Here is a 14,426-nt window from a genome sequence, read left to right on the forward strand (position 1 = left end):
ATAAGCCCCTGGTGGCGCAGTGGTAAAACTGCTGCCCTGTAACCAGAAGGTTACAAGTTCAATCCTGACCAGGGGCTCAAGGTTGACTCAGCCTTCCATCCTTCCAAGGTCGGTAAAATGAGTACCCAGAATGTTGGGGGCAATATGCTAAATCATTGTAAACCGCTTAGAGAGCTCCGGCTATAGAGCGGTATATAAATGTAAGTGCTATTGCTATTGCTATTGCTATAATCTCTTTTAGTAATAGTTAGCACTACACAATGTTTATATATCATAAATTGTTACAGTGCTGCAGTTTTTACAAGACAGCAGAGGAGAATAGTGTAATAAGGATTCAAAATATAAGCCATTAGCAGCTGTATTTATTTATTTTAAACATTGATATCTCACCTTTTTCCATAGACACAAGACTGTGTATAACATAAAGATTCAGAAGAGTAATCAGTAATTAACATTACAATAAAAACAGCATGAGCAACCACCATTCAAATCAAATAAGAGCAGAGACCAATAAAATAAAATAACAAGCAGCCTGAAAAGACTTGCTGAAAGAAAACAGTTTTAAGCTTCTTCCTGGAAGCAGACAAAAAGGAGACCAAGCACACATCAAGTGGTAGAGAGCAGTGCTCCCTCTAACAGGGATTCCCAGATGTTGTTGACCACAACGCCCAGCATCCCCAGCTGCAGTCACCTTTGCTTGGGTGTTATGGGTGTTGTAGTCAACAACATCCGGGAATCCCTGTTAAAGGGAACACGGGTAGAGAGTTCCGAAGGGTAAGGACAAAAATAGAAAAGACCTGTTTGCACGTCACCACCAATCTTCCTTCATTCGGTGGTGGACTACACAGAAGAACCTCTCAGGAAGATCATATGAGCCAGGCACATTCTTTCACGTAATGAAATGTGCATGATAAATAATATTCTTATTTTAAAGTTACATATAATCCTGAACCCATTCTTAAAACTAGTGCCGAACTTTCAGCTATGCCACACATCTTTTATGTGCCATATAAGTTATCAAAATACAAGATTGGGCACCGTATATAAGCTGCATCCAGGCCTGGTGGCAGGTTCCAGCTGGTTGCATACTCTGCCTCTGGTGTCCTTTTATGCATAGCGAACCTCTGCACCAGGGATTCTCAACGTTGGGTCTCCAGATGTTATTGGACTTCAACTCCCATAATCCCCAGCCCCAGTTTGGGGATTCGGTTGGGGATTATGGGAGTTGAAGTCCAATAACATCTGGGGACCCAATGTTGAGAATCCCTGCTCTACACCATGTCCTCTGTGCACCTTTCTTAGTGTTGACAATCTGAGAGAAAAAGCAATATTTCTCCAATCCTATCTCCTCCAAAAAAAGGGGGGGGGAGAATGAAGAGAGCAACTTCCATGTTGGGGTTATGGACAGTTGCAGGGAAGATGTACCTTACAACCTCCTCAGGTCTGAAGGCCATGTTTAGTTTGAGCAAAGAAGCAGGCAAAACTTAGACCAAGCCGCTCTCCCCATGCTTGAATTATTAACAATTGCTCTATTGTTACGGCAGGCCATGCTTGATTCATTGTCAGATCTCCCCACGTGGTATGGAATAAAGGAAATGCAAGCCAATTGGCTAGGGGACTGTACTGGGTGCAATTTTGAGTTCATGTTAAAGGTGAGTCAATCTCTGCTAGAATTAAGTAGCAATAACTGAAGATTGCAATGATATTTATCATAATATACTACAGATGTCTAAAAGCTGTGGCAGTATAAGTGGTGTTAGAACTTGCACATGGTGTGTGGATGGGATGATTAGTCCTTTAAATAGAGTATTTCAGAGTACAACAATATGTTCAATGAATACTTGGTACTGCAGACGTAACACTGCCCGATCCCCCTAATGATTTATGAGATCAGGAACAGTTGTGAACATGTTCTTCCTTTGCCGTATTACCGCACCTCTCTTTTCCTCTCCTTTCCTGATGTATACAAATTCATCTCTCCCTTTCATTTTTGGAACTAATCACAGTATAGTCAGCTTCAGTGGCTTCGCTAACCGTGGTTAGCTCCTAACAGCAGTTTGCCACCATTGTTAGTTTCTCCTCAGTGGCTTGACCCAACCATGCTTAGTGAAAACATCAGTGCAGACATAAGAATGTAAGAAAAACCCTGCTGGATCAGGCTGAAGGCCCATCTGCTTCACGCATCCTGCTTCATCTGCGAAGCCCTCAAGCCTGAAAAGAGGGCAATCGCCCCCTTCCAGTGGTGATCACTAGCACTTGGTGTTCAGAGGCATGCCACCACTGTTCTTGATGGAAATATACAGCTACCAAGGCTAGTAGTAGGCTAGCCATTGATAGCCCTACCCTCCATCAGGAATGGCCTGTGTAGGCGCCGCTAAGGGGGCAATGAGAGGCACCTTTAAGCACAAATTAATAGGTGCTTACCTCTGCTCCAGCTGCAGCTGCAAACTACTCTCCAGCTGCCCGGCACTCCCTGCAGTGCCAGATTGGCTCCGCCACTCACCATGCCACTGGTGAGAGATGAGCTCTGCAGAAGCCAGGTGGATGGCAGAGCCAATCCGCCATTGCAGGGAATGCTGGGCAGTTGGAGAGTAGTTTGCAGCTCCAGCTGGAGCGGAGATAAGCACCTATTAATTTGTGCTTAAAGGTGCCTCTCGCTGCCCTCCATGAATTTATCTAATCTCCTTTTAAATCTGTCTAGTTGATGGCCATCATCACATCCAGTGGCAGCAAACCTCACAGTTTAACTACTGGTTTTCTTTAAAAAGTGCTTCTTTTTTGTCTGTCCTGACTCTCCCAGCATTCAACTTCCATCAGTGGTGCTTCCCATTTATATATATATTACACTGCTCATGAATGACATCCAAGTGTTCTACAACCTACTCCTGTAAACAAAAATGTAACTGAGAAAGGCAAGTACGTGTAAACTAGGCTGAGGACAGGCAGGGTACTACCACACAACTCCTAGAATCTCATGGTACCTGCATTCAATATACATGAGAGCTTGACCTATACTGACTCTCAGCAGTACACTGCTGAAATTAAACAAAAAATGGCAGTGCTTTGGCATAGATTGCAGAGACCAGCATCTACTTAATTGGCCTAACGCAAGCCATACTGAAATGAATAGAGGAGATGGCATCCAAATCTTTAGTGCACTGGAGCCATTTGATGGAAGTTCTTTCAGTGAGTGGAATGAGAGGTGTGCTCATGCAAGGGAAAAATGGAAAGGTTCCAGACATGAATGTAATTCCACTTCCATGCACAGAAAGAGCTTCTGTTGATGGTGCTCCACTGCACCAAAGGTTTGACTGCCAGCCAGGGAATTCAGAGAGTTTTGGTGATCCTTAGATTGATTGCAGTATTTTTGAGAGTTAATGTCTATTACCAAGATTATTCATGAAACTATTGTCTCTATTTAAAATTAGAATCCGTAAGGAATCACTGTATCCTCAAATGAATAATGTGGCTTTTATAACAGAATCACTGTTAGCAGAATTTATAAATGGCTGAGGTCCTTAAATATGCCTGCAAATGGAAAATGTGTGTATTGTTCTGGGGGAAACGTGTGTATTGTTCTGGGGAAAATAGCTATAATATTTTCCTGTCTTTTGTCAGGTTAATAACATACCAACAGGAGAGAGAATCACAGCCTATGCATATACACCTGAAGCCATCAGTGGTGCTTCCCATTTATATATTTTACCCAGCCATAGACTGTTGCATGGAAATAGCTGTCTAAAGGAAGTCTTCCAGAAGGAGTTTGTCCCAGGCAAAGGTTGTTTTTGTGTTTGTTGTTATTGAATGCATTTTGTTCTATTAGTGCATCATTTAATAAGGCAAACAGCTGTTTTTGTAGCTTATCGGAAGCAGACTGGGAAATGAGACTTCAAACATAGGAATGTTCTTGCAATTCATTCCTGTCCAAAGACAGGCATAAATATATTGCTTGAATGGATGTGCTTGAAGGTACAGTCAAGGCAAAAGGCTGGACATCACAGAGTAAGTGGGCTGGGGGAGGCAAAGGAAGGAAGGCACTGGGTAGGTAAGCAGTTCTGTGAGGTGTGGCATACTTGGGTCTTTTCCTTAGAAATTGTTTTCTCTGGCAGAGGAGCCAGGCTGCACAATGCTAGGCCTCATCAGATAAGATGAAACCCTATTTAGTGCCGCCTTTCACCTGAAAACCACTGTGCTGGTAAGCTGCCATAGCTCTTTCCATCCAGACTCATTGGTGTCATCTAAATGTAGCACTTTAAAGGGGAGTCTCTCTGCTGGAGAACTGCCACAGTGATGCAGAAAGTAAGGGTCTTGGGTTTGAACCTGTAGTACGCTATTTTAAATCAGTCATCTTCTTTAAATGGGAGAAACATGTACATAATTGATTCCTGCCACCCCTTCTTCCCCTTTTTGTTGCTCTCTCTGTTGGTTAGAATACCACATTGCAGGCTATTGCATTTTTCCTTCTGAGGAAAAAAGATGCAGAAAATAGTAGTGCCTTTGACAGGCCACAGACTTAAGCTTTCTTAAGAGGGAAATTTCAGTTAGCAATATGTAGTGGCAGAGCACAGGATTAACTCTATTAAAACTAAAGAGGGGACAGAAAATAGCAACCCCAAAAGAACCACTCCTCCTAAAGCAATATATAGATGGACCTCGATATTCGTGAGGGTTCTGTTCCAGGCTGCAGCCGTGGATATGGAAACTGCAAATATTGAATAATTGATCCTATGGGACTGTGTGGGTAAAGTTCTAGCTGCTTACATTACTCTGCTGCTCCACCTGAGTCATGCTGTGACCCCAAATTGGCCAAAAATCAGTGCGTTTTTCCCTTTTCCCCTTTGTTTTACAAGTGGCTCTGTCAAAGAAAAATGGCAGCCAGAAATCATTTCCGGCCACCTCCAACCTATGGACATGCGGGGTTGGCATGCCCCCCCCCCCCACGCGTGTGTATGCTGAGGTCAGGTGTCTTTTTCCTGACTGTGGATACACGAATCCGCAGATATGGAATCTGCGGATAACAAGGTCCACCTGTATGAGAAAAATTCTCCAGTGTAATTACAAAATAATACTGTTTTTCTGTTTTTATTTTGTTTGCATAGTTATCTCCTTTGCAATTTGTTTTAAAAAAAACACCATCCATGTAGCCTTGGAGAATAGCAATTCTTTTTTCAGGAGGAAGAAATGAGAATTGAACAGGAGGATACACAGTTCACGAGAAAAGCTTTCTACAGCTCGAGCCACTTTGTTTTAATTGAAACTAATCAAATTCAAAATCACTGACGTTCATTTAAGCAGGTTAAAATCTAATCTCCAAGGCTTTTCTGGAGAATATGGTAACAAAACACAGCAATGAATCTTTAGGCATTATGTTTCTGTTATAATAATATTTACATTTTTTTCTAGACTCTCTTACTTCCGTGACAGCTGTGAACTTGTTCACTAGTCAAGAGATCCCTGTAGTCATATCCGCAAAATCAGAGTGTGAAGGCTATCTAGATGCTAAAATAGGTGAGCACTAAAATATGAAGACCAACAACGGGTAGCATCCAGCTAATACTTCCATCAACGGAAGAAATTCTGCTCATGCAAGGAAAATGTATTTCTGATGATTGGGGGATATATAATATTACAACATGTTGAAATAGCAGAACTTGAAAAGTATTTAAGTGTCTGCCTCTGATTTCTAGAAGCATGCATGGAAAGAGAAATAACTTCACTGATTGATGAGAGCTGGTCTTGTGGTAGGAAGCATGACTTGTCCTCTTAAGCTAAGCAGGGTCTGCCCTGGTTGCATATGAAAGGGAAACTAGAAGTGTGAGCACTGTAAGATATTCTCCTCAGGGGATGGAGTCACTCTGGGAAGAGCAGAAGGTTTCAAGTTCCCTCCCTGGCTTCTCCAAGATAAGGCTGAGACAGATTCCTGCCTGCGACCTTGGAGAAGCCACTGCCAGTCTGTGAAGACAATACTGAGCTAGATAGACCAGTGGTCTGACTCAGTTTATGGCAGCTTCCTATATTCCTATGCAGCTACCACAGACTCACTTTCTGTATTACATAGTGTTTCATTGTTGGTATATGTCGTCTAATTTTGTATTCTCATTTGCTGAACTGTGTAAAAGACTGAGCCAATATGTGGCAGTATAGTGCTGGCTTTAATGCTTAATTATCTTCAACTGAAATGAAAAGTTCAAATGCTATTCTTCAGATTTGAAGGTATTTAAATAATGGCTGACATGCTGCAAAGGCTTACGGGGACAGAGCAGGACTCCGTACTCACAAGCAGCCAGGAAACGTACCGCATAGCACTGGGTAGAGGGAGGAGGAAGCAATTTTCACTTACCTACCCTTTTCACAAATGCCCTTTTTGTGTCCAGGAATATGTCTGTGAGGGCGGCTTGTGAGGCCGTTGTTATTGCTCTGCCCCATAAACCTATGCAGCATGTCAGCCAATGTATGGTTAGTTTCCCCGTTTAGTGTTACCTTTTCCAGTTGACAGCTTTTTTAAAAGCCCGTGTAAAAATCAAACACTTGATTTGAAATATCGGGTAAAATTTTTTTTAAAAGTTTGCAAAACTGAATAGGGTGACATGAAATTAATTTCTGTTACCTTATTGGTAATATTATTGTCAATAATACTTATTAACATCAGTATTAATCCAGTGTTGGCCGGGATGCAAAAAGCTATGATAGCACAATCCTATACATGTTTACTCAGAAGTAAGTTCCATTGTGTTCATTGGGACTTACTTCTGAGTAAACATGTGTTCAGTGGGACTTACTGCTACATGCAGCCTTGAAGGGTCTTGTGCTAGTCCAGTGAAATTCTTAACTTCTTTTATGAAAATAGCAAAAACAATCCCAAAAAACCACTAACCCCTTAAGTATCACACATGGCTTGGACTTTGAAATAGTGTCGCAGCTGTTTGTTCCTAGCCCTTGATTGCAGCTAAAATAAACTTTGCATCTTAATATATTAAGATTGATGTCCTAATAGGCATTTAAAATGTTCAGGCACAGGCAACTAAGAAAACCAAGGCAAAAAAACAGAAGTATTTTCCACATGTCTTGCATCTCAGAATGGCAAAGCACAAGAGTTAATAGGGAAGATTCTCATAAATCCCAAGATGAAAAGGACAAATTAGTCTATCAATACATATTGCATTGAATCTTTCAAGAGCTATGATGAGTGGAATGCAAAGTCTCAGTTTAATGGAGGTGAAGATAGGAGAATCTAAATACGTTTTGATTTGTTAGACTGAAAATGATACAAGGAACTTGAGATGAAGAGGTTGATTCTATGTACTCTTTTGCTGCTGGCTAAACTATGAATATGAAAATGGAGTACATTTCCATATACTGTAAAAACCAAAAGGTAAAATAGTCCTAATCTAAGTAAATACATGTTGTTGTTTGTTTTTCCTCTCCCCAGGAATCCCTTGCACTAGACCAGATGATGCCGAAGTTGCCAAGAATTTGGGTCTATCTTTTGAAGAAGTCATTGAAACTCTTCCAGATGGTTCAGAGAGATTGATCAACTCTGGAGAGGTTGGTGTACTACTGTGAGTTTCTGCCTTATTAACCCTAGGCCCACATGTTTCATGGAAGCAGCTTTCAGTGCGGGGGGCAAGGGGGAAGCATATATAGTAGGTTGAAAAGCAACTTAACAGCAGGCTTGTCAGTTGAAAAGCAACTTAACAGCAGGCTTGTCAGGAGGCTCTGGAACCTGAAAGGATACACTCAGTCACTAAATATATATACAGGAGAATCTCATTACTTGCAGAACCGCTGTTCACAGTTCTACGTATTTGCGGGTGAATCGCTGACACCTGTTTTCAGTATCTGCGGATACTAAAGGACTAAAATTCACGTATCCGCAGTTCCTAGAGGGCCAGAAGTTACCACGGAGGTCACTTCCACTGCCATTTTGTCTTGAAGAGCCCTTTTGTGTCTCATTTCTTTTTTAAAAATGGATTTTTTAAAAAGAGCCCCTGGTGGCGCAGTGGTAAAACTGCCGCCCTGTAACCAGAAGGTTACAAGTTTGATCCTGACCAGGGGCTCAAGGTTGACTCAGCCTTCCCTCCTTCCGAGGTCGGTAAAATGAGTACCCAGAATGTTGGGGGCAATATGCTAAATCATTGTAAACCGCTTAGAGAGCTCCGGCTATAGAGCGGTATATAAATGTAAGTGCTATTGCTATTGCTATTGCTATTTTTCCGTGCTTTGGGGGGCATTCCTGGGCACATGCAGACCCACAGTAAGTAATTTAGAGGAGCACACCACAGTAAGTAATTTCATGTTTTTAAGCTGTTTTAAAACCATTTTTTAGCATTTCCCCTCCACTCTGGAACCTATCCCCCCACCCTTTCCCATAGGAATAATGCTCATTACTTGCAGTAATAGGTGAGGAATGGAACCTCCACAAGTAACGAGGTTTGCCTGTATATATATTGAACAAAGAGATGATTGACAATGGAGATCATTATTAGATAACTATCTCATCAGTCATATTTTTGTACAATATACACACGTTTAATTTGACAACTTTTACAAAATAAAAATAAAAATATTCAAGCCAGAATCGAATAGAATGAAATTGACAAAAACACATATACCTGGAGCAATTTACATGTTTCAGATTTAAGCCCTGTTCACATGGTAAGTTTAACACAGGGCCATCTGTGTGCATTGTACACATGTGCAGTTATGCCCACATTATGTTTTGCACATGCACAGAAGTCTGCTTTCTATTTATACCCTGAATTTGAGGAGGCCTATAGACAGGTTCACTTTTAAAACGAACACATGAACAAACATTCACATTAAAATGTGTATATGTGTACAGACACCTCTACAAACATATAATGTAAGCACAGTTCCAATCTATGCAATGTGAACACGTAGAAGTTCTGGTTCTGCGCTGATTCTTCTGCACTTCCCTGGCAGTCCACACTGCAACCTATTAAACATATGCAGCTGCCTTATACTGAGTCAGACCACTGGTCCATCTCGATTAATATTGTCTACACTGTCAATGGCTCTGCAGGATTTCAACAGGGTTTTCCCCAGCCCTACCTGGAAATGCCAAGTTGGACCTAGGACCTTGTGCATACAAAGTATGCACTCTAGCGCTGAGCTATGACCCATATGATCAGCGCTGAGCTATGATCCTGCCCATAGGATCAGGTCGGTGTTGACTGCTGCAGCACTCGATTTCATCCTAGCACTCTGCTTATCTACTAATGTTGCTGATTTTTCATCACAGACCCCTGCACTGAATCAGGTTTTACTTAGCGGGGTGCCCTAGCCATCAGGACTGGCTTTCTGAGGTGTGCAGGGGTAGCAATAGGGAGAGAGCCTGCACAGTCCTGGTGTATATGCAGAACATTGCACACAACTTTTGATTCCTGAGCTCTCTATATTCATTAAAAAAAAAAAACCAACACCCTGCTTACTGTGCACTTTCACACAAGATACCTCCATTTTTATTCTTGGCAAGTTATATTTGGAGTCAATAAGAAAAAAATCTCAGAAAAGAGCTTTTGAATCCTCCAAAGGCCAGCAGGTAAATTGAATTAATGTTCTAGGGAAATGCTCTTCTTGTTTTTTAGACCTGAAAGAAGACTACTGTGATCTCAGAAAGGGTGAACAAATGAGGAGTCTTTGAGCATTGGGACCTTAAATAGAACTCCATTATCTTGACTCTTGATGGAGGAATAAATGCCATATATTCTGAATACGACATCCTCACCAGTTCAGTGGATGGGGAGGCAGAGTCACTGTGGTCCATCAGGATTAGATTTCTCTCTTCATATAACTCTATCCAGCAGTCAGCCATTTTTGAGTGTCTGTATCTGTTGTTGGACTTTCAAGACTGGATTGGGGTTGTGTTGGTGTATTACCCATTCTGCTGCCCAACAGTTTCCCAGCATAAACTGGTAGATATCTCAGAAGTGCTGTTGAGGAGCCCAAGACTGATGATCTCGGAGGATTTTACATCCACAGGGAAGTTGCCTTATGTGAAATTATTCAGGAGTTCATAGCTTCCATGACAAAGGGCCCCTGGTGGCGCAGTGGTAAAACTGCCGCCCTGTAACCAGAAGGTTACAAGTTTGATCCTGACCAGGGGCTCAAGGTTGACTCAGCCTTCCATCCTTCCGAGATCGGTAAAATGAGTACCCAGAATGTTGGGGGCAATATGCTAAATCATTGTAAACAGCTTAGAGAGCTCCGGCTATAAAGCGGTATATAAATGTAAGTGCTATTGCTATTGCTATTGCTAACTGTGGGTGTCTTAAGTGATATCTGAAAGGAGATATTGCAGTAGCTCAGTGACAGAACATCTGCCTTGCATGGTTCAATTGTCCTGTCCTAGGTTCAATTCCTGGCATCTCCAGGTAGGACTGGGAAATATTCCTGCCTGAAACTTGGAGAACCACTGCCAATAAGTGTAGACTGTACTGATCTGGATGGATCAATGGTCTGACTCACTCTAAAGCAGTTTGCTATGTTCCTGTTTATCCATAACACTCAGATCAGAAATCACACTGGCTGCAAGGCAAGACCTACACTTGACTTATGTTTTCTGCACATATTAGAAGGAACAATTCCTTTGTCACTGGCAGATCACTTTCTGGATTAGGCTTGGACTGTGAGCTGCACCCAACCTACACAGGGGTGGTGGATCCATTAAGATGGTAGCTCCTCAGAGGTTTGTACAGTATTTACCCAAATACAAGATGACAAAGACAAGCCCCTTAAAAAATAAATACAGGTTATACCCTTATTTACCCAAAAAGAAGAGAATTCTGAATTTAAGATGACCCCCTGATTTCTAACATGACAGAACTTGAGGGGAAACTAGTCATGGATTCGGGTAAATGCTAATGACCTTGGTCGTCCTGCCAAGGCCCTGGGTTTTTTGGCATGAGAAAGCGACTTAAGCAATTGACATGATTGCTCCAAGACAGGCTTCCCCAAACTGCGGCCCTCCAGATGTTGCTGAACTACAGCTCCCAGCATCCCGAGCCACAATTTATTGTGGCTGGGTATGCTGAGGGTTGTAGTTCCGCAACATCTGGAGGGCCGCAGTTTGGGGACGCCTGCTCCAAGACAACCATGCTCAAGCCATAGAGCCAGTTCAGCTTCTTGTATACTGAGAAGCTGAGGAATATGAGATGTGAATATGAATTGGCATATGAATGCCAATGCCTAGAGCAGAAACGATGAAAGATTTATGATGAATCTGACCAAACACAGGATAGACCCCGTATTAGAACTGACCTTCTTCCTGTATAATATCCGCCAATGAAGTAGTAAGGGAGCTCTAACAATTTAGCCAGCCGGCAGCTGATTGAATCTTCAGTAGCCCACTGAAACCAGTTTGCAGTACATTTTGATGATAAAATCACTCACATCTATTTCAGCATAGACTCCATAGGTGCAGGAAAGTCAGACATGAATGTAGCCAGTGTGATTTCTTATCTCATTGTTATGGATCCCTTTTGTGTTGTTCAACCTGAGAACATAGTCAGATTGCTTTGACAGTTGAGGCCTACCACTTGCACTTTTGACCCTTGCCTTTCTTGGTTAATTAAAGCAGCTGGAGGTGGCTTATTCATTTGAGTTTCAAAGGTGGTTAATGCCTCTCTCAGAGAGGTTGTGGTCTCCTTTGCTATAAAGGGAGCTGCTCTGCTACATACAAAACCCTGACCCAGAATCAGGTCATCTACGAATGATTTAGCACCAGGTTCCCCATGAACGTGCGGTGTGCAACGGGCGAGAGGCAGCCCCCTTCTGGCTGCGCTCCACTCCCGAGGCGGACTGTTCTCCGCACCGGGCAAGACAGCCCAGCTATCCAAGGCCAACCGAGGCGCCACAGCTCTGGCTTCTTGCAAGGGCTGACTTTCAATAGATCACAGAGAGGGAGCTGTTCTGCTAATAAAGGGAGCAGTAGTGTGACCTTTCGTGAAGAAGACTACTCTGATTGAAAAATTATCAGCTGATATCAGTTCTTGCCCATTCTTGGGCAAGTTGTTGGAATGTATAGTGACATCCCAAGTCCAGGTAGTTCTGGATAATGCCAGTTATTTAGGTCTGTTAGCTCCCCTGCTGACTGGGCAAAGAGGCACCTTTTTAATGTGGTGATTCTCTTTATTTAGCGGGGGCAGGGAGTAACTGGCCCTATCCACCCCCAGCACAGTACTTCCACTGACTGTTGCTGGTGTCTATCTTATGTTTCTTTTTGGATGGTGAGCCCTTTGGGGACAGGGAGCCATCTTATTTATTATTTCTCCATGTAAACCGCTTCGGAAACTTTTGTTGAAAAGCGGTATATAAATAGCTGTTGTTGTTCCAGTTTGGCTTCCAGTCTGGTTTTGGGATGGAAACTGCCTTGGTCACTTTGGTGGATGAGGGAGTTCTGATTCTTCTGAACCTCTTGATGGCTTTTAGTATCATTGATCATGTTCATGGTATCACTCTGGGTTGTCTTGCAAAGTGGAACTTGTAGCTACAGTGTTACGGTGATTTTGATAGTTTCTGTAAGGTTGAACCCAAAAGGAGGTTCTGGGAAACCACCATGGCCTTAGGCTTAGGGCTCCCTCTTTCCCTCAGGCATGTCAGTATCTACATGAAACTATTGGCAGATGTCATCCAGAGGTTTGGCCTGAAGTGTCAGTAAAATGCTGATGACACTCAGCTTTACCTCTTACTTCCATCACCTAAACCTTAAGTGGCGCTGTGGGGAAATGCTTGAATAACAATCAGAAGGTTGCCGGTTCAAATCCCCACTGGCACTATATTGGGCAGCAGCGATCTAGGAAGATGCTGAAAGACATCATCTCATACTGCGCGGGAGGAGGCAATGGTAAACCCCTCCTGTACTCCACCAAAGAAAACCACAGGGCTCTGTGGGCGCCAGGAGTCAACACCAACTTGATGGCACACTTTACCTTTAATCCCAGAGAGAGAGAAATCCTGTACCAGTGTCTGGAGGTCTGCATGAAGACAGGAAAATTAAATCCTGATCAAATAAGATACCATGGACTGGGAGTTCTGTTGATCTGGGTGGAGCTGTACAACCTCTTTTGAATGGTGGTGTGCTCCCTGTGAAGAACATCTGGGTTCAGGTTCCTTCTGAATCTCGAGTTGTCTTTGAAATATGTTAGTAACCAGGAATGCCGTTTTTTCACCTTCAACTGGTTTGCCAATTGTAGCCTGATATGGAGAAAGTGGATCTGGCTTTGTTCACTCATGCACTCATTTACATCCAGGCTAGACTACTGCAATATTCTTTACATGGGGCTGCTTTTAAAGACAATTCAGTAATGGCATTTGGTTCAAAATGTGGCTGCCAGGATGCTAAGAGGAGCAAGACAGTCAGCGCACCAATAATGTATATTTGATGGTATTCTTATTATAAAATATAGTATTATATAGTATAAAATATAAAACATGGTCTTATATAAAAACAGTGGCTCCCAACCAGGGTTCCCCCAGATGTTCCTGAACTACAACTCCCATCATTCCCAGCTACAACTGATTGTGGCTGGAGGTGAAGGGAGTTGTAGTTCAGCAACATATGGAGGAACCCTGATTGGGAATCACTGTCATAAAATATAGTATGAAATATAAAATATTGTATTATAAAATACCAGTTACATTGGTTACCAGTTTCTTCGAAAGTTATTTTAAGGTCCGTCTTTGCCCATATGAACCTACTCAAACTTTAAGATAATCATCACAGTAAAGGTGAAGGTAAAGTTGTGCCGTCAAGTCAGTGTCGACTCCTGAAGACCACAAAGCCCTGTGGAATTCTTTGGTAGAATACAGGAGGGGTTTACCATTGCCATCTCATGTGCGGTATGAGATGACGCCTTTCAGCATCTTCCTATATTATTGCTGCCCAATATAGGTGTTTCCCATAGTCTGGGAAACATACCAGTGGGGATTCAAACCGGCAACCTCTTGCTCACTAGGCAAGTTACTTCCCCGCTGCACCATTAGGTGGCTAGCCTGCCATTAACTCAGATGTGACTGGCAGGTACCAGGGCTTTCTTGGAGGTGTCAGCACAGATGAAATTATGTCTCTGGGGAAATCGTGACAAGCCTCTTTTCTCCTTGCTCTTAAATACATCTTTAAAACTTTTCTGTTCTGTGAGGATCAGGTGTTCCCAGGTGTAGTTGTAGTCTCCAGCTGTAGGACTACAGTTCCCATCATCCCCAGCCACAATGTTTGAACATTCCTGCTGTAAGACATTTTGTGACAGATTGTATTTCTCATGCTGGCTCTTTAATAGATGTTTATGCTGATATTTTAATCTAATTTTTGTTATTTTTAACTTGTAAGCCACTTTGGGGAAACTATGTTTTTAAAGGCAGAGTATAAATGAATACACAATTCTTAGGCATATGCCTGGGACTCCCAA

General features: G+C 42.5%; 1 protein-coding gene and 1 long non-coding RNA gene across 4 annotated transcripts in view; one reads left to right on the forward strand and one right to left on the reverse strand.

The window, feature by feature from the left end:
* LARS2 (leucyl-tRNA synthetase 2, mitochondrial) overlaps positions 1 to 14,426 on the forward strand; it is a 95,086-nt gene that overhangs the window by 44,795 nt on the left and 35,865 nt on the right. For all 3 annotated transcript variants that reach the window (XM_053262219.1, XM_053262220.1, XM_053262221.1), the window contains 4 exons: positions 1,545 to 1,652; positions 3,619 to 3,778; positions 5,404 to 5,508; positions 7,430 to 7,545. In XM_053262219.1, coding sequence (XP_053118194.1) covers positions 1,545 to 1,652; positions 3,619 to 3,778; positions 5,404 to 5,508; positions 7,430 to 7,545 — 489 coding nt within the window. The remainder of the gene's footprint in view (positions 1 to 1,544; positions 1,653 to 3,618; positions 3,779 to 5,403; positions 5,509 to 7,429; positions 7,546 to 14,426) is intronic.
* The window catches only part of LOC128330050 (uncharacterized), an 89,994-nt gene that overhangs the window by 26,909 nt on the left and 48,659 nt on the right, over positions 1 to 14,426 (reverse strand). The window lies entirely within an intron of this gene.

Source organism: Hemicordylus capensis, chromosome 6 (genome assembly GCF_027244095.1).
Source record: "Hemicordylus capensis ecotype Gifberg chromosome 6, rHemCap1.1.pri, whole genome shotgun sequence".
Lineage (NCBI taxonomy): Eukaryota > Metazoa > Chordata > Lepidosauria > Squamata > Cordylidae > Hemicordylus > Hemicordylus capensis.